The 27234-nt window shown below is 37.8% G+C and overlaps 1 protein-coding gene across 1 annotated transcript; it reads right to left on the minus strand.

Moving 5' to 3' along the window:
• Window positions 1–6: 6 nt before the first annotated feature.
• Window positions 7–27105, minus strand: sh3yl1 (SH3 and SYLF domain containing 1). The gene is made up of 10 exons (XM_056767827.1): window positions 26808–27105; window positions 16857–16967; window positions 15936–16049; window positions 15132–15196; window positions 13621–13733; window positions 12428–12556; window positions 12133–12289; window positions 10062–10134; window positions 8062–8124; window positions 7–978 (listed from the first exon to the last, which is right to left on the minus strand). Coding segments are annotated over exons 1-10 (1020 nt in total). The 5' UTR covers window positions 26809–27105; the 3' UTR covers window positions 7–784.
• Between the last annotated feature and the right edge of the window lie 129 nt (window positions 27106–27234).

Consider the following 27234-nt stretch of genomic DNA (forward strand, 5'->3'; position numbering starts at 1 on the left):
AAGTGATCCGTTTGCTTTATAGACAAATTCCATTTATTAGAACATTTCGACAAAGTATTTACAAACAATACAAAATACATTAATCTATGCTAGAATGACATTTGTGCAAATAGCAGTAAGAAACAGTACAGTCTCCATTATTCAAGAGCAAACAACAGTTTGTCAAACCGAAGTTGGCCAAAACTGTTTAAGGTAGCTGGGCACTTCAAAAGTTGTACAGTTTATCTATAGCAAGGCACGTTTTGGTAGTCTTAAGACATTTAAAAGCTTGAAAACGCTTATGAAACCATGCACAAGTGGTGAATAGCAGTGTGCCTGTGCTTTTATCTAAACAAAACATTGTGCTCATAATTCAAATACCAGCAGGAATTACACTTCAAATACCAAACCTTTCATTGTAATGCGTTTCAATCATAATTACTGTCTGGATAAAATAAAGAGTGCTCAGAGTGTGATTCCCGACGACATCAAAACAAAATATATTAAACCAGAACTCCCTTTTTAGAAAGAAATATGGTAACAATAGCTCTAAGCAAAGCCTTAATAACGGACGACCCATTAACCAGTAACTACCAACATAAAATAGCCAAGTTATTCACCAATGGTTATGACATTGACAACACAATGTTGTCCCTTCAAAATAAACTCTTTGAGGAAATACAGACCATGAGTGTTTCTAAAAATATATATATTCATTTCACACCGTGGAGAGCACAAGAAACCTTCAATGCCAGATGTCCTCACTGTCAGAGTTGTTTGTACTGTTAGTGGCTTGTAAGTGCCCTTAGCTGTAGGACACAAAATTGGCAGGGAAGATCCCAACCTGTCCTCTAAGTTGGCCCTCCCACCAGTCGTACTGAGAATCCGTTTGGGTAATAACAGTTATGCGGTCACCTACATCAAAGCTCAGGTCCCCGGGCTGCTGACCTGTGAACGTATGCACGGCTGTGACCACCAGAGATCCGCCTGATGCTTGACCTATAAGCAGAGTAAAGAAATCATTGAGGACCACAAATTACTGAAGCATAATAATAATTATAATTTGATAAAACAAAGCACTAGACTAACAGACATACAACAGAAAACGTTCAGTGAACATGTTGGAAAAACAGTATATGTTAAAACTTTCCGGTTGAGAATGTACAAGCAACAAAAAAGTATAAAAACAAAGCTTTTGATTGAATGCACATTTACTGCCAAAATACTATAAAGGCAATATATGGTAATATCAAATTTAAAACACTAGAGGGCAGCATGTGTTCTGTTAAAACAGTGTTGCCAATAGGCTCAGTAAAGTGGCACACTTTACACACATTGTATCCTACCTCACACATCACAAACTTTCCAGCACTTACTCTAATGGCTGGTTACGCAGAGAATTAACTTCTCCAGATAGTATCTGTGAGCCGGGGGCAATACCCCTTTTTGTATCTGTCTATCAACATAAGAAATAAACAACTGTGCAAACTCCTGACTGTGTGACTCTCTTAACTTGCACTCCTGTCGTCCCAAACAAGTATGCATTTTTTTTGAATATTTTTGAAAAAACGTTTCAATGTTTGTTTGCTTTTGGCCATGAAAAGAAAGTAAATCAGAGGTGTAAAGTATTTCTCTCAAGAATCTTTACTTTATCAGAGTGATTTTACTACCCTACATTATAAAGAATAGCCTGTGTCAACTATATTTGATAAATACATGTGAATGTATAACATAACAAAGTACATTAATATCTTAGTACTTTTTTACTTTTACTCCAGTAATTTAACTCAAAAATGGATTTACTTTAGTATGATAGTATGATAGTAGATTTTAAATGTAGGAATATTTACTGTAAGTATTGAAGGTTAAAAACGTAAAAATATATTTAAATGTAGTGGATATCTGTTTAATGCTGTATATAATAATATAGTGAAGTAAACTTTCCCCAAGTAGAAACACTCCAATAAACTTGAAAAATGTGCTTAAAGGTACAGTTTGTAGAAATTGCCGCTAGAGGGCGCACGATCAAAACATCAACAATCCCGTAGCTTGATGACGCTGTGTAGGAGCGTGGAATGATGGGATATGTTGTCTTCAACTCCACCGCTGAGGGTAAGACAGCAATCAGACGTGAACAAGAAATCATGTTAGCGGAAGAGGTAAATTAATAAAGTTTAATAAATGTTGCGTTTGATGAAATAATTTTACTTCATTAGAGTAATGTAAGGTTTAAAACTAAACTATTAGTCATAGATCCTACATTAATTGTCCAATTCGATGGTGTGAACACTGCGCAGTTTTAAGTGTTCAAATCAATCACAGTAAAAGTTATTTTGAACATACCTACATCATTTGCAATAATGCTAGACGGAGTGAATGTAAAAACTACTTCCGCATCTGTCTACGACAGTGTCACGTGGGTGCTATATTGACAGGTGACTAAACTGCCCCGGTCCACTCTTTAGAATGGTGATTTTCTCAGGACTTAAAAGCAGTTGGAAACATTTGAGATATTGTAAGTACTCAGCTGAAAATATATAACATGATTTTTGGATATTTTACTGCAAAATTCTTACAACTTTAAGTAAAAATACTCGAGTACTTTACACCTCTGGAGTAAATGATATATGTCCAACATTTTCAACCCTTTTGACTTTTCAATGTATGATTTTGTAAATACAGATAAAACATAACAAAGAACTGACAATAAGCAATACTTCTTCAGCAGTTATTAATCTTAGTTCATGTTAATTTAAAGGTAATGCAAAAAAATAGGCAATGCACATGGAACATGAACAATTGTACTGACATTAACCATAGAATAACAAATACTGTTTTGCTTATTGTTCATGTTGCTTTTCACTAATGGTAACAAATACAACCTTATTCTAAAATGTAACAAAAATATTGTAAAAAAAATGTCCACACTGACCACCACTAAACCGGAGGCCGGTGTTGCTGGGTGGATTTTTACCAACAAATAAGAGATTTGTAATCAGACAGCGGTGGAATGTTTCCAAACTGTTGGCACCTGCTCTGAAATCTCCTGACTCATAATAAACCTCGGGCATTGCCAAGAGCTCAAGTCGAGCCGTTTTTCATGCTTAATGCTCTTGACTTGTATCCTAAAATAACTGCATCCATTCGACATTATGTTCATTCTCGCTACCACAACGCAAGACATGACAAGCCGGGCGTTAGACAGCAACACAATCCAGAGAGTTTCTTCAGGGCTTTAGGGGTTGTGTATTTTGGCAGAGAAGTGACATCTGAGCTATGTGGTTTTCTTGTACACACAATATCGAAAAAAGTCTTTAAAAGTCACCTTTACAAATCTGAGATTCAAGCATTGACAAAGCCCTATCAGAATATTGTAAACGCATTCAAATTCAGATAGTTGATGTACCTGAAGATAATCACTAGCATGTATAAAATGCCTTGTGGAATGCAAATGAAAATGAAATGAAAATCAGACACCCAGGAAATAAATATTTGTGTACAAATGCAATACAAGTAATATTGGATAAGTGTTGGCCAAATTTACACCCAAATAAAAAAAAATTAATCAATTCAGAGAAACCTTCACAACAGCTGCTGTACATGTCTCGAAAACACGAGAACAGATACGACATGTGCGGTAGAGACAACAAATCAAAATCTCATCGAGCCGCTTCCCTTTATAGATGGTTCTCTAAACACCTTTTCCAAAGGCCAGGGATCAATCTAAATGACTGTATTATTTACGGCAACAATAACCATCATGTTAATGAAACAAGTGAAGAATGAGTTTTCCAGATTGAATATTTCACAGATGAGTCTGTCTGTAAAATAACACACACCCAGGGACTTTAATCCATTGTAGCAATACAGAAGATAAGTATCTTTTGACTTGTCTTCCAAAAACTGCAGTCAACAGATATTATGGCCTCTGTCTAGTAACACATCTGCAACCTATTTGAAAGTGGACACGTATACAAATGAACCATGAATTTAAAGGTGATGTTCAAAAAAAATCTTTCAAACAATGGCAGTACCCATTGACATCTTTTGCATAGACACAAAACAAATGTAAGTCAATGGGTACCGCCGTGGTTTGGTAAATATCTAAATAAAGTTAAATATCTTAAAGATATTTGAAAAACAAGAGGGTGAGTAAATGATGACAGAATTTTTATCTTATTAATTTGACAATTCCATATTGTGCTGCTATTGTAACAGAATGACACAAATCACCTTCACAGCATCTGACATGATACATCCAGTACTGACCTGTAGGCCAGATCTGTTTTCCTAAAATTTCAAAAGCTTATCCAGTTTAGCGTTTTAACAAAACAGACATTGTCATGCTTATCCGGAATAATTCCTGAACTCTTAACAACTAGTGTTGTTAAAATAAGTGTCAGCTTGTTGGCAAACTGTGGCTAATCTGTTTCCTTCACAGTCCGTCATATGGTTCTGGTTCATTTGGTTCTTCAATTGGATGTATGATCTCTCCCCGGCTGAATGAATGCTGTCGACTGGTATTTTAGTGCATTTGACAAACGTTATCCAAGAAAACCGCAAATTTTCCCAGTAAAGTTGTCAATCGAAACTCTACCCTTTATTTAGGCTGTCAGGCATTTGATGATTTAGAATGACTATTATCACCCAGCGGAATATTAACGTATAATTTGGTAAAATCCGGTAATTAAGGAGCACAGAGGGATTTGATTTTTTTTCAAATGAAACAATGAAACTTTGTCTACTGCAGTTAAACCATCCAGAGGATCATGCTGAGGCACGTGCACATTTAAACCAATTATCTTCATTTAGTATCTGAATAAACAGTGACAAAAATAGCTAAACACAGGAAATTAGTGAAATGAGCCATTCATTCTCATAACTCAGGCTGACTATCAGGCTGATACTAAAATGCGCATAGTAATGTTGTGCTTTCGATCTTCAATTTTAGCAGTTTTGATAAAAGTGGCTTGCTCTTTAACAAAGTATTACTGTTTTCATTTAGAATATAAATGGAAGCATGTGCTTCTCCTTAAAAAAAAAAACGCTTTTGTGGTCCAAACTTTACCACCGGTACACATCCACAAACAACAAAGTCGCTGTAGATCATTTCTGATAACAAACAAAAGAATTTAGTTACATTAGCTAGCAAGTTAAGGGCCCTATCTTGCACCCAGCGCAATTGACTTTGTACACCGACGCATGTGTCATTCCTATTTTGCACCCGCACAAAGCGCGCTTTTCCCTCCACAGAAGCACGTCGCTAAACTAGTGAATGAACTTGCGCTCCCTGGGCGGTTCAGCGCAAAAAAGTTGGCGTGTTCCGGCGCAAACAATCCCTAGGGCTATTTTGCTGTTCCATTAAACAATTGCGCCACTGACCAGAAAAAACCTAGTCTAAAGTCAGTGGCGCGTTGCGCGTTGTTCATTATGCTATTTTAAGGGCGCATGCTTGACCATAATGTATAGCGTACACAACGCGCAAAAAATAGGCATAAATCTAGCTTATAAATTATTCAGGCTAATTGTAGTAATTAAGGATCAGACCTGTTTGCCCAATAGTGGCAAGACATATATGTATATAAGGACATCTGACAAATTGGTTTGTCCGTCAAGAACCAGGGAAAAAAATCGACTAAAAAACTGAAAGACTGAAAAAAAAGACTGTGAAATCACCTTTACCATAATGTAAGTACATTAAAAACCTTAGTCTTCAACTTACCGGTTAAGTTGAGCGTGCTCATATTTTTGCGCCTGGTAAATACGCCATTCTAAAAGCAATCCATAATGGAACTTGCGCACCTGCTTTTAAAGGGAATGTTGGATGACGCTCTGATTGGTTTATTTCACGTTACGCCCAAACCACACCTATGAATAATGAAGCTACTTCAGACCAACCCATTTTAGATTTGCGCCACGCGCAAGAGCCATTTATCCCGCCGGGAAAATAGCAACAGCGCCGAGACCCGCCACAAAGTTACTTGCGCTTCGCGCATTGACACTTGCGTTTCAGATCGTTAAAATAGGGCCCTAAAAGTATGCCAACTCAGTATTATTTTGGGTTACCAGTAGAACACCCATTACTTGGTTAAACTTAAATGCGACAGTTATACGACCCATTCAACCAAATGTTTATTTAATAAAATTAATATACAATAAAAATCAACAAATTGATTATTTAATATTTTTTTTATAAAGTAACATATTATATTATCAGCCATTAGCTAGACCTATCAACAAACACAGACCGGAAGTTTACTTCATGCGTCTGATGAAACCGTCTATATTTAAGTTTTAAAGCGCACTCTGAAGCAACAAATGTGTTGTGTTGTGAAATGACGTTTGTCTAACGCTACCTAAATGCGTATTTGTTTAAATGGAATGTGTATACTTTTTACATGATCCCTTACCAAGCACTTTTTCCACTACATATGGTAGACACTTTAGATAACCAACGTAAAGTTAAGTTTAAATTTTGTTGGTTGAAGGCTTAGATAATCTGTTTTCATTCTTCAAGTCAGATGATGTAGTTTATGCAAGCAAACTTTGTATATGATTAATAATATACAGCGATTTCCAACAGGATATTGAGAGTAAATGTTATTGTAAAATATGCATTTTAGATATAGGTGTGGATGTGCAATTAGTCTTATTTCTTTATAATTCTCAAAATTATAAAGCATTTCAATTTGCAAAGATCTACAGTGATAAAGCTTTTTTTTCCAATAAAAAGACAAGTTACTTATTTGTTTCAAAAGTCAGTGAGTAATCATGTTAAATAATCGTAATGTCATTATTAGGATTTCAGTCATATTGATATTTGCTGCTGCCGGTAGCCCTGTTTATTTAGTGAACACTTAAATAGGTTGTATCTGAGGGAAGTGACAAGCAACCTATGCTGTCGTCTGGGTTAAAAGATAAGATCGTTAATGTTTATCAAATTGCGGTATGATGTTTGACTGTCGCCGCCTGTTCAAGAACGTCTTTGCTTTGGCACCCAATCGTACTTTGCACAGAATGTGTCTTTAGTTTACATGAGCCCTAACATGTTTGATCGCCCTCTCTCTCAGCATCATTCAATCACTCTCTATAAAATGCAGTTGTGCAAGCCAGCAAGACCCCACATTATGCACGTTGATATCACTGTTCTTCCTGTGCTGTGTTGGGTATCTTGATCAAAAAGAGAATGCCTTTGAAAGGCTAACAGAACCAAACTGAATTCAGAATCCACACACCATCTATTAGCAATAGCTTTTTTGAAATCTCTCCCCTCAAGGATGACACTCTCAAGTTGTCTGTGGGAAAGAATGTGTCTGTCTTTCTGCTGACTTCTGACATGGCAAAGAGCACACAGACCTTTCCCTAGTTGACAGAAAAGGGAAAATATCCAGTCTGCAGTTCACAGCTTCTTATGAATTCTTCCCATCCAGTCATAGCGGCTTTCTTCGAATCAGGGCAGGGAAGCCACGCCGTTGTGCGTTTTTTTTGTCTAATCCCCATAATTCAACTTTAAACACGGGCCTTTAGGAGCCAAATGAAAATAAATGGGACTGTTATTGTAGTTGAGTTGAGGAGAACACAAATCAGCCCTCAGACTCTGAGCTGCTCAAAGGATCTCACACAGCATCGGGTGTTTCTTTTCATGCATTTCTGTGATTTAATTAACCGTCGCTAATCTACTGTAGAACTTTTAATCCTCTTTATAATTTATCAATGTCGACTGATATGCGTGGCTACATTGTCTTCTTTACTCTCTGTGGCATTTCTTGTTGTGTGTGATCATCATATACAACAAGAAATGATTTCTTTTGTCAAGATATTTCGCTTGATAATATGCTTGAACGCGCGAGGTGGCGTGCAAAACATACAGTCAAATCCCCTTCTGTCATCTTATTCAAATTTGTCACAGACAAGCGACTTATTTACAATAGGAACAAGGTTGCCTACTTGAGAAAAGCATACTTGCATAAAAGTTAAACATATGATTTCATAGTTTTAATAGCTGTGTGTGAATCTTGTAATAACAGAATCCTCAGAGCAAACATCTGTCAGTTAAAACGGTCCACGCTGAACTTCACCTACCTGAGCTTTCCGTATCCCAGCTGTTTAAATTTGGGTAGAGAGAAGGCTTCACAGCTCGAGAAGCTGTGAAAAAAATAAGCTTTTATCAACACATCAACCATAAATGAGGCACTTTAAAAAACATTCATTCCAAATGTCACTGGATTATTTTTTAGCAAAAAAACTTTCTTTATATATAATTTAACCTATTATTCCAAAGAATATTCAAAATAAGATTTTAATAATGTGAAGGTAATGTTTAATGTCGTTTTCTGAAACATAAAATTACTGCCATGGAAAAATTAAGTCCACTTGAAAACTATTTTCAGTTTTTCTAAATTTACAGGTATGTTTTTAAACTATGTGTAGTAGAGTAGGCGGGGCGAGACCGTGGTTCGAGTCCGGTGAGTAATTGTGAATTAGCGCCAGCTGTGCGCACACCGGCCTCGAATCACGTAGGAGATGGGAGCATATAAAAGGAACGAGCGACCGGACCGTCGAGGAGAGAGGACCGGGCCCGAACTTATGTTATGTTTGTATTTATATTTATGTTCATGTTTTGTTCACCGGCGGTCGTCCGTGAGGGGCCGCCGGCTGTTATATTACTTTATTAAATGTTTAAATGTTTGCCGGTTCCCGCCTCCTTCCTTCCCTTTTATGGAGATTTATTACAGTGGTGCCGAAACCCGGGAGGAAGGAGAGACATGCTGTCGGAGAGTCCTCGCCGCCGAGTGGCCTCGCGGTGCCGGAGAGTTCGGGCAGCGCGGACGAAGGGCGTCCGCCAGTGGCTGCCCGAAGCGGTGGCTCTGGGGAAACGGAAGTGCACAGTGCGGCCACCGTCAAAGCTTCGGTGGAACGGCGACCTTTGCTGCCGCGCCCCTGGGTCGAGGTGGGGTGGCTGTTGTCCAAGCGGGAGCGGGGGGGTTGCCGCCGTCCGCCAGAGGCCGGAGCCTGCGTCCGTCCCCGAGGGGGAGGAGCAGGAGGCGGAAGTGCCGAGTGCGGCCACCGCCTGCCAGAGGCCGGAGCCTGCGTCCGTCCGCCCAAGGGGGAGGAGCAGGGGACGGGGAGCCCGCCCCGACTCCCAGATAAAGGAGGCGCCACCGCGGTCGAGCCGTCCACCGAAGCCCCAGCGCCACCGCAAGGCACCGCGAAGGAGAGTACTCCGGCTGGTTGAGGAACGAGCGGCAGCATGTCGGGGAACCGGACTTAATTTTTTTTTTCCTCTCTCCCCTCTCTCTTTCCGGTCGCTCCGAGGGCACCCGTCTCCGTTGTCTCGTCTCGTCGCTGCATACCCCCCACCCCATCCCCCCCGAAGGAGGGGGAGGGAGCTTGCAGTCGCGGGGGTACCCCCGGCCTGTGAGGGGTGATGGGGGTATGTAGTAGAGTAGGCGGGGCGAGACCGTGGTTCGAGTCCGGTGAGTAATTGTGAATTAGCGCCAGCTGTGCGCACACCGGCCTCGAATCACGTAGGAGATGGGAGCATATAAAAGGAACGAGCGACCGGACCGTCGAGGAGAGAGGACCGGGCCCGAACTTGTTTTACGTTTGTATTTATATTTATATTTGTTGTTTATGTTATTTCGCCGGCGGTCGTCCGTGAGGGGCCGCCGGCTGTTATTATTTACATTAAAACTTTGTGTTTAATGTCTGCCGGTTCCCGTATCCTTCCTTCCTTTTAATGAAGTTTATTACACTATGTTTTTTTATTTGCATTTACTTCCAGAAAATTAAAACGGCACAAAAAGACATCAACCTTTGCACCTTTTCATATCTTCAAAACTGTAAAGAAAACAAGTTCATATTCACGTTTAAACAACACATTACTAATGTTTTAACATGTATTTTAGGTGCGGTTACATTCTTTTTAATAGAATAAGCTTGATTTTTTCGGGGTCAGTGAAAATTTTGACTCAGAGTCTGAACTACTGGGAGGATTAAGCTATTGACCCCGAGTCTGTCGCCATATTTCTCCGGTGAAAGATTTAAAGAGTGCAGCTATGAGAGGCCACTGAGCATCTTACCCTCTGGCCTGGGTGTGTAAGAGGAGGCAGCTCTCTGCGTGGGGGGCTTCGGTCGAGCTGGTGCTGAACTCAACTGTGAAAACAGAAACACCCAAATATATATCAACAGGCTTGTCTCTCGCCAAGTGAGCTAGATGAACAGAGACTGGCACTGAAGTCATAAAAACCTTTGCTTCAAAGAAGCTACATTTCATTGATAAAGTAATAGTCATCCACAACATGGATCAGTGTAAAACAGTGTAAAAACATATAGCGTCACTTAAAGGAACAATGCAGGGTTTTTGGGAGGATCTATTGACAGAAATGCAATATAATATACAGAACTATTTCTTTGGAGCTGTATAAAGACCTTATATAATGTACCGTTATGTTTCTAATACCTTCGAATAAATATCTACATGCATTGAATTCGCCGCCATGTTTTTTACAACAGCCCTTAACGGACAAACAACTCTACAACGCGTGTTTCCGTGTCCCTCTCGCCTGTGGTATAGTGGTATGGATCATACTCTTCGGTTTGGAACGCATGTGACCCGCGGATTAAATGTAAATTTACTCATCATTGAGTAAGAGAGTAAAACGCACTCTCGCTACAGTTTTAGTGCCAACGTGCTCTCACTCTCTCTCTTATCTGGACAAGTACAATATTAAAGCGGTTCCGGATAAACGATGACGCTCAATACTGCTCAGTCACACAGCCAATATTAGTACAAAAACAAAAACATATCTTGGTTCTAACATACTGAAAAAACAATGTTACTCGAATGTATTACTAATGTTATCCGAATCAAATCAACCTCCTGATTTTAAGACGATCTTTCTCTCCAACGACTCTCTGCTGGAAAGTCTCTCCATAGATATATACGAGTATCTCTGCTGAAAGCATTAGTACAGTGGGTCCTAACGGGTCTCTGCTGGAAAGTTTTTATAATATTAGCGCAGGTCCTAGCTCCTGCATGACCTTTATCCTTATTTTTATCCTTAAGATCCACAGACCTTTTATTTTAAGTAATAAATAAGTCACCGCTTTTTCTACAGTCTTTCTAATGCCAGCATGATCTCTTCCATGTGTCAACATGAAAACAACATCTTTTTGTATTATGGTGGCCACGTCCTGTTTGGAATGAGCGATTTGTTGCAAATCTATAATACAACACTAGTGGCTGCTGTAAATCAAAAACTGTGCCTTTAAATAAATGAATGTAAATTATTAAATGACATGCTAGTTAGTATGGCGAGCCCTTTTTTCAGGTTATCGAAGCCATGTTCTTATATTTTCATGTTTACTTTGCCATAGCTAAAAATACGAAGTGAAGAGTGGCAGGCATATATTACTGTAATGCGCAGTGATTTATTGTTGCATGATTTATAGCAGCCATCAAATAAAGCACACAATCCCTATCTTATGTGTCGAAACACCATGTCTGCAGATTATTCTGTCATGTTTTATTTAGGTGTATTGTTTTCATAATGATGCAGTTTGTACTGATGGAGTTTTCTGAGTGCTTCTTGTATAACTGACTTACAGTAAATGATTTGTATTAACAAAAAAATGCATCAGTAAATATAATTGAACTTTTTCATTTGTATATAAAGTAAACGGTTACATTTTTTTTGAATGATGTAGTTATTCAAAATTAATAGTTTCAACAGAGCGCAAAGATAAATAACCTTCACAGTATAAGCAAAACGTAATTGAGGGGTATAGTTTTTTTGATAATGCTACTTTTCTCCTCATTAAAGTGAAAGTTCGCCCACAAATGAAAATTATTTTTTTATCATTTATTCACCCTCAACTCATTCCAAATTTGCATGACCCTCTGTCTTCTGCAGAACACTAAAGAATAGATTTTAAAGAACGTAGTTAACCGAACAACATTGGCTTTATTGACTTCCCCTGAACACAAATCCACTGTGACTTTCAGAAAATATCTTCTTTTGAAGAAGAAAGAGTCTTACAGGCTTTCAATGACTGCCTTTATGTCTGTAAGACATTTAAGTTTTAAAACAGATGAGATAATAAAAATGAAACTGTAAAAAAAGAGCCTGTTAACAAAACAAAGACATTAACCTGCTTGTGCATCGAGGGCCTCGTGTTTTTGTTCTGCCAATCCTCGGCATATTTTTCTCTGTAGTCCTCCAAAATGCTGTACAGGTCATATGCTTCGGGTGGTGGCTCCACATCTCCATTCAGAATAGCAGAAGCACGAATCTCCTGCCCGTAGAACCTAATAAAGAAAGTAAATCTTCCGTTGGATATTGAAACTAAAATATAAATACAACTTGACTATTGAAATCACATACACAATGAAAAAGAAAGGTTGGTCAAGGTGTGACTTAAACAGATGACCATATCACGTTCTTACTTTCGGTTGGTGTCTTTGCGTTCGATGAGGTAAGAGCCGACAAGAGACACGCCGGCGTAGAGGCCCCGTGATTTGCAATAGGAGTAAACAGCCGCTGTGCTCCGTATAGCCACATCTGCCTCCAAATTCCTGTAAAAAATGCTTAGTCAGATAGACTATATATTCTATATGTAGATAAATATTTGATTATATTATTTTAAAAAAATTGGGGGGGGGGTCTTACATGTAATGTTCATTATCATGTTCATTTTCTACATAATAAAGCCCCGACCCTAAACCCCTTAACTGTCACTTGTGTGAAAACAAATCATTCTCAAATATTTTGATTTCCCAACTAGTTTTTCTTATATTTATATATTCTTATATTATAAATAATTTAATACAGTTGTAATTGCGAAGAGTAGAATTTGTATCCTAGTAGAAGTTTCTATTGAAAAAAAGGACAAATTTCAACTCTTACACCCAATAATAGTCTCTGCTAAACCAAATCAAACTTTGATCTAATCCTAACCAACAAATCAAACATACCAAACATTCAATGGAATGTCTATTTCTAGTTTTTAAAGCTACTGTACACCAGCAGACAACAGTTCAATATTGCTTGCCGTTTTATTCTGGAGAGATCTATAAACAACAATTAATTCAGTGAGAACAGAAAGGTTTTTTTTCCACATAAGCACAAACACAGCAGAATCTGTGATTAAAGAGTACAACCAAACGTTTACTTTATATCAATGCACTATCATTAAAAACACTCCTCAAAAGCTCCTAATGTACAGTATGGACACCTGTCATTATGTATAATTTTCACAGTATTCTGCATGCAGGCTCGTGCTTGTCAAATTCTGAATTACTCTATTATTGCTGGTAAAATCTGAACCAGACTGCTGTTTTAGTTTTGTACAGCTTTTTTGTAGAAATTAAACAAAACATCCTTTGTGAAGTGAACAAGCTCCACAGTTCATGCTTTGACAGTTAATTTTTTCTAGTCTATTGATAAGATGCTCAGTTTTTAATCATAATGTATTTAATCATAGTGTTTTAAGTAGTGGAGCATCACACACTATTACAATCTGAGAATCTCTATTTCCTTCTTTTCCATGGAAGCACATTTAATAACGAATAAAAAAAAAACTGCCCTCTCTACTGCCCCCTGGTAACAGGCTGTTGCCCTATGATGTCATCACATTAACCTGCCAACAGGGCCAACAGCCACAGTGAAATTTCCTCCCAGAGTGAGATTTCCCCCTTTACTGAATGCATCCACAGCTCTCCTCTCGTTCAAGATGATGACAAAATCTGATGCCTGGTGAAAAAAGAAAATGAGAGTTGAAACCGTGATCCCAGCATAATCTAAGAATGTTTTAAAGTGTGTTTTTGTTCTTTCATGCACAAAATCTGAACTTTAATAAAAACAAGTTACAAATTCAATGTTACATATTCCTTCTTTGAATGGTGACAAAACAATAATTTTGTTTTATTTCTGTTTATTCAGAATGCAGAAGCCACTTGCAGTTAAGTTTTACATGCCTTAGCTTTATACTTAAAGATAAAATCAATGCTAACAGTATTCATTTTCTACTTATCAGGTGTGTTTCTATTTGACGAAAGACAGAACAGCGCTAACCATTGAGCCTGAAGGCTGTTCAAGAAATTAATCAGGACTGTCAAAATGCACAAACGCACTGTACACAAATTACTCATCCGCACTAGTTCTCAAGGTCAGGGAAAACAAAGTGGAACTTCTCTGCCTTCTAACAAATGACCTTAACTGGACCCTGGAAACTGTGATTTCCTGTCTCGGAGACCTGTGGATCCACTTTACACACAGAGAAATAATGAAGCCAGTGCCTGATCCATATATCGCTCCTAACTAAACAGATGACAATTTGTTTTTTAACTTACCAATAATTTAGTAAAAAAGATACTGGGTTATAGCTAAATAAAGAAGCTTATCATTATGCTATCATGTTATCTTATGTTAACATATCTATAAAAGAGGTTATATTTAAAAACAAGGCATATGTTGAAGGTATGTTTGCTCGATAAACAATAACTCTAAGGCAGTGGTTCCCAAATGGGGGTACGCGTTCCCCCAGAGGTCCTTTGGATTTTGAAATTTTGAAAGGGGTACTGAAATTTAGGAATAAACAATGAAAATCAATAAATCAATAGATTATGATAGTTGTATCGTTATATGAAATTAGGACTACACAAATATGCATAAAAATTAATTCATAAATTTAAAACGCATTTCAATTTATAAGAATTATTTTTTGGGCCCGGACCCGGAATCAGGGGAAGTCTCTGGGTGCAAAATAATGTAAGTTAGGAGAGGTTGCGGTTAAATGTAAAAACATGATTTATGTAGTTGCATAAAGCTACGTACAGAAATGTTTATAAGCAATAAACCTACCTCGGGGCATCAGATATAATAACTGTCCGACTCTCATTTCAGTGTATTTTAATGCAAAATGTTGCAGTCTGCTCAAGGGGTACTTGGCTTAAAAAAATTATAAAAAGGGGTACTTTTAAGTTTGAGAAGCACTGCTCTAAGGGCAAGGGCAGACCGCGCCATATATTCTGGGGTGTCAAAAACTAGTTTATCATCACCTTATATTCAATTACTATTAACCGTAAGATATTTTAAGAGTAAAGTGCCATACTAACTGTGTGTAGAAACAGAGAATGCACCAGAACTCACCTCCAGGCCAATCTCAAAACCTCCACCGAGTCCAGCTATACCAATGGCTGAAGGAGCAGACCATCCTTTAGCAAGAACAGCAGAAAAAAGTTACAAGATTGAAATGACTGATTTTTTTATGCAATTTAAAGAAAGAAAAACACTGGTGCATTGGACAGTTTTTAATTCAAAATGTTGTTTAAAATGTATATTATGATCTATTCTCCTCGCTCCTCAGTTGTTTATTTTGTGGTATTCATATACATATTTTCACGTTGCTTTTATTTTTATTTACTCGCTTTTATTTTCCTGTATCTCCTTCACTGTGTTGTTTACGTAAACACATGCCAATATATTACATACTATTATACGACTATATAAAATTCGCTGCCCTGATTTAAAAGGTTCTTTTCAAAACATTAAATGTGTCATTTACTCCAATATCATCCTTTTCACACCAACATATACAGCATCAGATTTTGTATTTTTTTATCATAACTGGTATTGTCCAAACAGGGTAAAACAGTGCAGAAACAAAAGGCTCTAAATGACCCATAGGAGTGTTTTGTTTGTTCAGTTTTAAATGTTGCTGAGGCAGCTGCCACACATCCATCATTTCAAACCCTTCAAACTTCCCTAATTATTCTAATTGCTCTATTGCATCATAATAGTTTTGGTTTCAACAAAATGAGAACTTAAACTGTGTATATTTATGCAAAACGATAAATGCTTAGAATTACATGACCTAAGCAAGCAAATCTATTCCACACCGGGGTAAACGTCGACGTGTTAAAGTCAGCAATGAGGTCAAAAAAATCCACTTACTTTGATCAGCGAGTCGCCCGATAACTATCCCACTGCCGCCCCTCGCTGTGATCATAAAACCTGCTTTAAAGACGGACAAGATGGCCAGACCCTGAGCCTTGGCAATGACATGGGCTGGTTTCACATTGTTGAAAAGAAAAAAACAGAAAGGACCAAGATATTACAATTGCACAAGCGGTTTTAAAATCCATCTTGCATTTAGAAACTAGGAACCCGAGATGTAAGGGTAGCCTGAGCTGAAGTCACTGTGTGAATGTATTCATGTCACTTGTCGACGACGTGCATGAACAGATACTTGGCAATGGATCGACTGAAATACTGTCATGTCATGTACATAGATGACATCAGTCTTTAAGCAGTTGTGTCTGCCATCAGTGCAGTTATTGAAACAATTAAATCGGGCAATGCAACTAAGGTATCAGGCAATATAATGCAACTAGGGCAACTTAAGATTTAGACACTTAAAGGGCCAGTTTGTAGTTTTTGGAGGATCTATTGACAAAATGCAATATAATTTAATTTAAATAACCATGTGTTCAGAGGTGTAAAAAGACCTCACATAATGAAGCGTTATGTTTTTATTACCTTAGAATGAGCTATTTCTCTACATACACTGCGGGTCCCCTTGCGTGGAATTCACAATGTTGTTTCTACAGTACCCCTAAACAGAGTGTTTCGTAAATATGTTATCTCCTTCGGCAAACAAGTGAAAACGTAACGACATCTTAGTCCCATGTCAGTAGTGCTTCGAAAGGGGGGTAGCGGTAGAGTGAGCCGTCTAATGGCGAGGTTGCGATAAGGTTGCGATTTGCAACCTCACCCGTAAATGCTGCTAATTTCATGCACTGGACTAGACCTTTAAGCTACACATCAAAACTGTATGAGTGTTGAATTACAAAATATAGAATTTGCTTAAGTTACCTGGGATAAGTTTGTCAGGGCCCATTCTGTTGGATATTTCTGTGAACTCTCGGAGAATCTTAGCGGCCTTCTTGGCCTCAGACTTGAGGTTTGTTGGTATCGGGTTATTCACTAAAAGTAAACACCAGAGGAAACATGATTTAGACACACGTGCTTGTATGTAGTGCACTACGTCACACTGTAGCCTCTTAAAACGTCAGATGACGTGCGTCTCCCTGAATACTTTCATTTTTAGTATGCGCAAGCCATTCTCTAATGACATCTGCATTACAATAAACATCTTATAAACCTCAAAATTATTTCAAGGATGCAGAGTATTTTAAGATACCTGTTATACAGCTGGCACACCGGTTATATGTCATCACCACAATTTATTTCTCTATTTAACGTCTTTTACCATCTTAGTGTGACAAATTGTTATTTTTATTCAGTAACGCGTCAACTGTCAGCATGTACAAATAGGCTGTTTATGACACCATAGATAATTGCTCTAATTACATCAGACATAATTGTAAGCGTATGTTTGGGAGGAGCATGTTTATTTCATCCGAACAATCACAATGCTAGAGAGAGCATATTTGAATCGCTAACATGCGAACCACCCGAACCTCACCTTTATATTTATTAAAAAAAGGCAGTCCAGGGGGACTTCCCAACTGTGACACTGAAAGAAAGACTGTCAAAGATAATACTTTAAAGGGATAATTCAACCAAAAATTTAAACATTTACTCACCCTTATTTTGGTTCAAACCTGTATGACTTTCGTCCTTTTGCAGAACACAAAAGAAGATATTTTGACGAACATTACTTCCCTTTAACTTCCATTGTAGGGTCATTTCAAGTATCTTCTTTTGTGTCCCATAAAGGAAACAGTCATGTAGAGGTTTTAAACAATATGAGGCTGAATAAATGAGGACACAACTATTTTTGGGTTAACTATCCCTCTAATGCCTACGAATGAAACCTGCAATATCAGTAAATCAGTAAAAAACAAAAGTGAGGAAAGTACAACTATGTAGAATTCTGCTGCCCTCGTCACAAACACATTTTATTTTTCTTGGTTGACATTCAATAGAAAGAAAACGAACATTCGTCAAATATATCCAAACAAAGGTAAAAACAAAAGCTATAAAAGTATTTTTTTTTACTACCACACCCTCGTTTTGCAGCATAAATTAACACCTTACTTTCAATAAACTAAATATTATGGGATGGATTGAATTGCTTTTGGCAGGAGCTCCCTTTCTGCGGTTAATTCAAAGAGGTTTTGGATTCTTGCAAAACCAGCCACATTGACAGGACAATTATCTTGTGCACCAGGGAAACACCTGCTTCAATCCCTTTATATTGATAACAGGACAGCCACCACTATTCTGTAACTCAATATGCACTCCACACACGGTTCGATACATTCACAAAAAGACAGACTTTCCCAATCATTACCCTAAAACAATGGCAGCACATTGTTCATGGTGCAATGCAGCTAATGTTCAAGTCGTTGCTAGGAGGTACCGGCCCAAGTCCCAAGGGCCCAACCCCAAGTTTATCTGCTTTCTGATTGTGCTGTAAAGTAACTGCAGCAAACATAACAAACGGTGCAGAAAGTTGCTTGAAATAAGGGGTTTGTTCTTAGCAAATTCGCCCTAACAGGCACTAATAAAAAAGACATCAGACCCTGTATTCCCAGTTCAAACACAATCCAATGTTCACAACATCACATGAACTAGTAGATGACTAACAAAGCCTTGATTCACTGTCATTCACAATCATTTCCAAAATAAAAAGTAAGACAGAGGTCATGTTCTGTTTTAATCCTCATACATAACATTTAAAGTGCAGTTCCGAACATGATTTATTTTCAAAACATGTAAACACTGCACCATTTATAACAGTGCGTGAAAAGAAAAGCCACATGGGTGGCTTTTTGAAAAATAAAACACACGGCGTGTGAAAGTGCATTGGAACAAAACTTTGTATGACTCAACCCTTAAGCAAAGTCATAAAGACAGGCCTCATAAAAAATGTCTTAATAAAATACCGTTTTGTTATTATAATTGCTCATTCGCGTTCTCATATACATCGTAGCCTTAAATGCCAGGCTGTGGCTGGTAACACCTCTCCCTTGTTTTCCCCAATGACGTAAATTCTCCTCGTATTTGTCATACGGCTCTTGATGTACAGTGTTACATGCTTGAAAATCTGATCTGCCGACTGTAGTTAACAAATAAAACTTGACGTAAGCAACTTGTGTCAAATGACATCTCATCCATGAGACATTCTGTCAAATCCACATCATAAAAGAATGGGTGCGTGAGTCATCACATCAAGAACAACCTGATCTCATGACGTGGTTTTAAAGTACATTAGTAAACACTTAGCAATGTCTCTTTAAGATATCCGGCATGCTACGTGAAAATAAACAAACAAACAAACACTTTTGCCGGCCTTGGAGTTGTAGTCATTTCATCTGACAGAAGCACTGAGAATAAGTCTACTACAGATATTATACAAATTCTAACAAATCCGTTTTATAACTGAGATGTTGTATTGTCTTACAAATTAATTTTTTAGTCACACTTCTGCTCCACATTTAAAAGCTTTTAGAATATATTACAGTACAGTACAGATATTAACATTTACTGCTGTATCAGGGAAAATAAATAATATTGGAGTCAATGGGGGATGAAATCTGTTTGGTTTTCCTTTTTGGGTGACATATCCCTTTAAGCTAGATGTTAATAAAAGGACATACTAAGGTCATGGTTCACGTAGAGTTTGCTTCGGCATGCATAAACCCTGTTCATGAACACATCTGTCCATACATTGTAACGAAAGCACATTTCAGAGTGGAATAACTGGCTCTATAGCATTGTTTTTGGACAAACCAATAAATTAGCATGTTTTCTAAATGTCTACTAACATATTAAGGTATTGTTTTGATTTAATACAGTAAAATTATTACATACAGCTCCTTTAAGTTAGGGAATGCACGATAACTTATCGGCAATATCTGTTTTGGCCAATAAATGGTCATTTTTAATGTTATCGTATCTGCCGATAATAAAATTTAGGCCAATATATTATAGGTGATAATCATAAATAATTTCCTCTGGTTAAACTTCTTCAGCTGCACGAAGTTAATGACAGTTAAAATATAGTACAGTACTGTCTTTCTGTTGTTGATGTAGGTCCAGTGAGAAAAATATTTATGAATGTGTAAATAATAGGAACAAAAGCATTTTGTATGAACCCGACTGCTGTCTGCATGGTTTCTGTAATGAGACATGTTAGACATGTCGCTATTAAGTAATTCTTGTATATGAAAAATTCTGGGTTACTCTGGAAAAACATCTTAAATTTGTTTATTAAATTAAAAATATACTGGAAAAGTATGAAGGTTAAAGAGCCGTTAACTAGGGTAGGCTTGGCACATGAAAAAGAGAACTAATGGTTACCTTGTTTTCAGCAGTGAATGTTTTCAAATGAAAGCAGATGTCCACTTTTTGCCTTTTGTTTCAGTCTTAGTGAATTTTTTATTCATATTTAGATACTGTGTATCTGCCAATATATCGGTTATCATTATTGGCCAAAATGTACATATCGGTGCATCCCTAATTTAACTAGATAGGACTGTGGTGATATCCAACAAAAATTTTAATTTTGTTTACCCAACTTGTAAGTTGCTTTGGATAAAAGCGTCTGTTAAATGACTAAATGTAAATGTGGTCCAGCTATGTCTGAAATAGATGCTCAGAGGCGTTGCAGACATGGCTGCCATGTGGCATGACTTCCATAAACAGACTTTCCCCTTTACTCAATAAATCGATTACATTCAACTTATAAGGTTTTTAACATACGCAATATGACAAACATTAGTTGGAAATGTTATGTCAAACTATTTACATGACAATAAAGGAGAGTAAATGATCGCAAGAGATTGCATCTGTGAACCAGACCATTTCTCGTACGTGCTCCACATGCATTGCAGCGGATCATGCTAAATTTAAGACACTACTGTCAGATGTCAGCTGAGCAATTGAATATGAGCCTTGGGTCTTTTTCTGATTCATTCCTTTGTGGTACAAGAATCCCCTGTTTCTCTGCTATCCGCCTGCAGCTTTAATACATGTGTTTGTGGTTGAAAAAAAATAATGTATTAATAAAAAAGACATCACACTGAGAAATGTGAATTCAAACATTCATAGTCACAAAAAGCGGCCATGACACCTGAACTTTTAACTGAAGCGTCTGTACTTTTTTAAGTTCTCTTATATACAGTGTAATACACATCTTATCAGAACATAGGGCTGGGCAGTATGACCAAAAATTTATATAACAGTGTTTTCCAAATTTATACCGGTTTCTCTGTTTTTTTAACCACATTTTCAACTGATTGAGAGAGGAAATAGTGCTGTTGATTGACCTAAAATGCCCTTTTATACTGTCCTGGTAAAAGTATCCCCTATCACTGCAAAGTTCAGAATTCTTTAACAAGTGAATAGCAGGCAAAGTATACATAACTTGTATACATTATATTTAAGCACTGGTGCTCCCAACTTAAAGAGGTAGTAGCATCCACCCAGAAATTAATAGTTTAAAACAAGATAGTAACAATTGTACCATTATAACATGCATGTGATGTCTGTTGTGTTTTACACAGTCACAATAGATTCATGATTTCCTGAAATCATATTTTTTAATCATTAAACAAAGGCTTAAATTAGATATGTGAGAGGAAAGCGATCGGATCATGCTGTCATCCTCCTTACTGCCCCTTATTTCTCATCATACCATATAGAGAAACGGTTCCAACTAAACACACATCATATTATATATGCTTATATAGAGCAGATATGAGGGGAACACGATCATTTTAGAAAATGTTTGTTCCATTCCATTCCATTTTCTACTGCTTATCCGAACTACCTCGGGTCACGGGGAGCCTGTGCCTATCTCAGGAGTCATCGGGCATCAAGGCAGGATACACCCTGGATGGAGTGCCAACCCATCGCAGGGCCCCCACACTCACTCATTCACTCAAACACTCACACCCTACGGACAATTTTTTCCAGAGATGCCAATCAACCTACCATGCATGTCTTTGGACCAGGGGAGGAAACCGGAGTACCCGGAGGAAACCCCCGAGGCACGGGGAGAACATGCAAACTCCACACACACAAGTCTGAAGCAGGAATCGAACCCCCAACCCTGGAGGTGTGAGGCGAACGTGCTAACCACTAAGCCACCGTGTCCCCAGAAAATGTTTGTTTGTGAGTTTACTTAATATAACGTAACTTGCAATTGCTATACTTGTGCAGCTGTTCAGCATTGCGACGGGAAATAAGTTACGGGGTATATCAAAAATGATCTCATAACAAAAATACACACCGGCATTCCATATGACCCCGTATATCGCCCAGCCCTAACATTTGAAAAACAAAAATAATGTGTACTATAAAATTTAGCAATATCACAAAGGCAACAATGTTGATATTTAGCACAACATCACTTGCTTGTTGATAATCATCACTGATACATTATGGAAAGCCAGCCATTCCACAAAACATCAATATCTTGATATCACTCTTGCATCTCTAGCTGGCCAATCAGGTTAGAGGACCGGAACTAGCCGTTATATAAACTTGTATAATTAACAGTTATCTTCCCACAAAACTGACGTGGAACGGTAGCAACAAAACTTTTTTTATTGGACCCTAGTAGGGTGTCCCCAGGTAATAATGGCGGATATTGTTTTCCACTCCAGTTTCCTCAGGCCTGAAAAACCTGTGCTGTCATACAGAGGAGGTAAACTACTAAATGCAGCCGTCATATCAAGCGTAACAATGAGAATATAATTTTTCTGATTACTACTGTACAAATAATTACTGCTTACGCAGATCTACAGGATATATTAGTCTGTAATTAGCAAATAACTGATTAAGATTAGCAAAATAAAGCATGTAAAATGCAAATAGTTGGGACAGCGCAATTATATCTTAATTTGTAGTTGGAGATAATGAAAAATTATGGATGCAGCATTGATTCGGAGAGAGAGCACAAACATCTTCTGTGATGAGAGCCAATTTAAATTTTGACACAGGATTAATTTGAAAAGTTGAATTCTGTACTGTGGCTGACACTTACAGTGGGGCAGTTTTAATAGTTCAGATAAACAACTTCACCCAGGTTCGAGAATCATCGTTAAAGAAACAGTTTAAACAAAAATGAAAATATAATTTATGAATATGATGCGTTTGTGATAGAAAATAATAAATATTTTGAGTTTATTTTGCAAAACTGAAACGTAAACAACTTCAAATCTGACTAGTTAATTTTGTGTCTCAATACAAAACATACATATGACAACTGGTCACATTTCAGGTTCGCTCAATAAGCTCAAAATTCATGGAGTGCCATTGGCTTTTACATCAGAGAGCGCTTTTCCACCATCGGACTGAACCGTTAAGAACACTCTGAAACAGTTAAAGTTATGTTTCCACGTGAGCCTGGTTCGACATGGCACGATTACAAACTGTTCTCGGACCGAATTTTCGGGGCACAGTTGTCTAACTGTGCTGAATCGTCCTAATGAATGCGCACAAAGGCGTTACAGCTCAGTCTCTTGTGTTACCAAGGCAGCGTTTGTGTTTTCATTCAAACAATTTCTGATATCAATCCTGCGGTGAAAAATTAAACCATTAACGCACCGGCTGTCATGGATCGGCACGGAGTGGAACTATTAAGCAATGAGAACGATTCGGCAAAATGGAGAAAAAGCGCTCAAAGTTCCAGAAAGTTCCATAAGAGTAACGCTAAAATACTGAAGTATAACACACCTGTTTTACTTACAAACGTATCATTTCGCTCCAGAATACAGTCGTTTGAGTAACTTTAATGAAGGACGTGTATATTTTTTAAAGCCTCATCATCTTGAGTGCATATAAAAAGATGACTAATGACAAATATTTGTTCGTGTTCAACCGAAAAATCATTCTGATATGACACGAGGGTCAATAAATTTTGTTTGATCTATTCCGTTAAGTAAGTTTTAAATGATCAGGGCTGCGTTTCCCGAAACCTTCTTAACGCTACGTCGTTCTTAAGTTATACCTTAAGCTGTACCTTATCGTTAATACGCGTTTCCCGAAACCTTCTTAGTTAATTGTACCTTCTGTAAGTACTACTTTCGTAAGGTTGGTCTGGATCACTCTTAGCTATACCTTATCGCCTTTGATGGTTCATACGGCTATTCAAAAAGATTTTCTACATCGCAGTGTAATTTCACCAGCCAGTTCGTTTATTTGCACAATTTCATTGGAGAACATTTTAGTCCCCTGGCTACCATGTCAGAAGAGAAAATTCTACACAAATTAGGCCTGCCACGGGAGCAAATTCTGCAGCTCTTTCATCTTGTTTGCCCAACTTTGTTGAGACAAACTTGACGGAACAACGCCTCGATCAGCCCCTCGATCAGCTGCTGCATAGCGGCTCTTCGTTTTTATGCCGTGGGGAGCTTTCTGGAGGTGTTTGAAGATGAATATCTTTGGAGGAGATCGGAACAATAAAAGGATGAGCGACCCGAGTGTACAACGAGAGAGAACCAGGCCTAGATTTTATGATATGTTTTATTATGTTTTTTGTGGCCGGCAGTCGACCGTGCGGGAGCTGGCGGCATTTTACTTTCGTTTTGTGGTTTGTTTTTGATTAAAAGTTGTTGAATGTTCTCCGGTGACCGCCTCCACCATCATTGCTGGATTACGGTTTACAGGTTACATATTATATACAGTGTGAAGACAGAGATTGCATGGATTTTACCTTACCAGTTTGAGCCCTAGTCTGACGAAGGAACATCCAAAGACGATAGTAGATAATACATAGAACACTTAAAAAATAGCCTAGTTCATAGCTAGATAAACACAAACTGTAATACCCCAGAAATAACGGTACATGTTAATGTTAGCATTAAATGCATTAGCTAAACACAGACATGAGGTACACAAATATTTCTTGAAGTTCAGACAAAAATAAATAGTCACACATAGAGGTTGTGATTCGGTGGAGCTAACAGGTCCAAATAAGGTTGGTATTTCCACCTCTTTCAAGGATAGTCTTTTAACATATCCTGAAGTGAACGTGCCAAGATTATTGAAGCAATCTTCAGTGAAATGATGACCGCACAGTAAAACCCTGGGGTTATACTCCTTTGGTGTCATTTGAAAATGAATTGTAAACATTGTTTCTCAGAAGTTCTTCCTTTGGTAGTTTAAATAAGACGCATTTAGTTTCACAACGTAGAACACAGGTTTTAGATGGCAAGTATCACAAACCAGCGACAGTGTTTTGGGGGAGGAGAGTGAAGTTTTTGCGGCACTCCCAGCAAAACGTAGGTGGGGACTATGTCTAGTGACGTAGATACGCGGCGGTACTCGTTCACGTCTCGTTTGCGTGATTTCATAGTCGACTTCCCTTTTTTCAAGCCTTTAACTTATTTATTCACTTTCGGACTTACAACTTATCAGACTGCTTACTTTCAAACACGGCAACATAACACACTTGATGAAATGTAATTTTCATGATCTAATGCTACTTACTCTTTAAGACAACTATTCGCTGTCTCGCTGCAATAGTTTGACCAAACTCCCCATAACTTTTATTCCCTTTATGTAGACTATGCCTTACCTGTCAAATGTTTTGCCAGCTGGAGTGCCTAGGGTGTTTTTAAAAGCTAACAACCATCAGTGTATGACAATTTTAATCATGACAACACTTCAATAGCCTACACGGAGTGTATTAAACCAGAGTATTTTATTTGTAAAATTAAAACTAAGTAAAAATGTAAATGTAATACTAAATAGAGTTTTAAATTAAATTTGATATGTGAAATTAAACTGCGATGTATAAAAGCGTTTTGCATAGCCGTATGAACCATCAAAGGCCATAAGGTATAGCTAAGAGTGGTCCAGACCAACCTTACGAAAGTATGACTCACTGAAGGTAAACTTAACTAAGAAGGTTTCGGGAAACATGTATTAACGATAAGGTACAGCCTAACGTATAACTTAAGAACGACGTAGCGTTAAGAAGGTTTCGGGAAACGCAGCCCAGAAGATACTACTAAAAGGTCATTGTGGATACAGGTGGTTCAGATACAATGGATGCAAATGGTAAGATTCTGACATTTATTCTGTAAATAAGGTATGATTTATTAGCAATGATGGACGTCAGACATCATCCCCAAACCAGTTTGTAAACATGTTTGGCTCCTACAGTCATTCCATGTCTTGCTCAACATGCATGTTACAAAGCCAATGGAATTTAATAAAGCTATCCATATCATGACAAGTAGTGAAAGCTGTTTCTGCTTGAAAGTAAGGTGGAGATATTATATACAGGAGGATACATTTATTTATTTTCTGGAAAAATACTAAGGATGGAACTGTATTATGCTTATCATAACCACGTGAGGGCATGCAGGAGACACAGTACGTCATCCGAAGATGGTATTTACATCAGCTGCTGTCACACACTTTAATGTAAATGCAAACCAAAAACAAATGCCCTTGTCAAGTGCAGAACATTTCTGAATAGCAAGGCAAGCTTCCTGCAAATATTGTTTCAAGCATAGTTTGGAATATCATATAGAAATCTGAATGAACCTCCATATACACCTTACAAAAGTCTTTAAGGCTCAAACAGAATCACATGATGGCATACTTAATAATGAATGTGTGATTTCACACTTTAACTTGGTTATTAACATGATATTTTACATGTGCTTGTCAGAAAAACGCAGACAAAATAAGAATATCACTTTAAACAATAAAATTACAAAATAGTAACAAAGTAGTCCATTGTACGTTTGAACGTTTCCGCCCACTTGAATCGACCGGATAACAAGCTGACTTAACTTACAGATAAAGAGGAAAAGGAAAGCCGACTTTTCTACTTACTTTGGTCAAAACCGCTCTTTATTCACCAGTATCGGAGTCTTCTCGGAGTTTCGAGTTGACTTTTAAGCACGCTCACCTAGCGCAGGTAAGTTAAAATGATAGTGTAAACTTCCGATACACCTGCCAAACCTGTTTTCTTGAGCCTTAAAGGACCCGTGGAATAATTATACCAAACGAATCAAAATATGAAAGGATTACTTCTCAGTATTTAAAAAAAACGTGGACAAAGCAGCACATTTTACATACGTATACGCATTTAAAGCCGTACGCAATGAAAGGTGTTAGTGCGCCTTTTTTATTCAGGCAACAATGGGACACAGCAAGGAAAAATGACGTTTAACAAAACCATCAGGACCCCTGGCGCGCACTTGAGCACGCTCGAGCATAGCTCAGGTTCAGGTGAAATGCAGAGAGTGCACGCTGCATG

This window comes from Triplophysa dalaica, chromosome 15 (assembly GCF_015846415.1).
Source record: "Triplophysa dalaica isolate WHDGS20190420 chromosome 15, ASM1584641v1, whole genome shotgun sequence".
Taxonomy (NCBI): Eukaryota; Metazoa; Chordata; class Actinopteri; order Cypriniformes; family Nemacheilidae; genus Triplophysa; species Triplophysa dalaica.

Bases quoted from the DNA above. Each gene is read 5' to 3' on its own strand.
- sh3yl1 (XM_056767827.1), bottom strand. The intron at 12,557-13,620 runs GTTAATGTGATG...CATTTTTTACAG, and splicing joins GCTGTTGGCCCTGTTGGCAG to GAATTTGGAGGCAGATGTGG. The intron at 8,125-10,061 runs GTAAGATGCTCA...TTTTTTTCACAG, and splicing joins TTACACACCCAGGCCAGAGG to CTTCTCGAGCTGTGAAGCCT.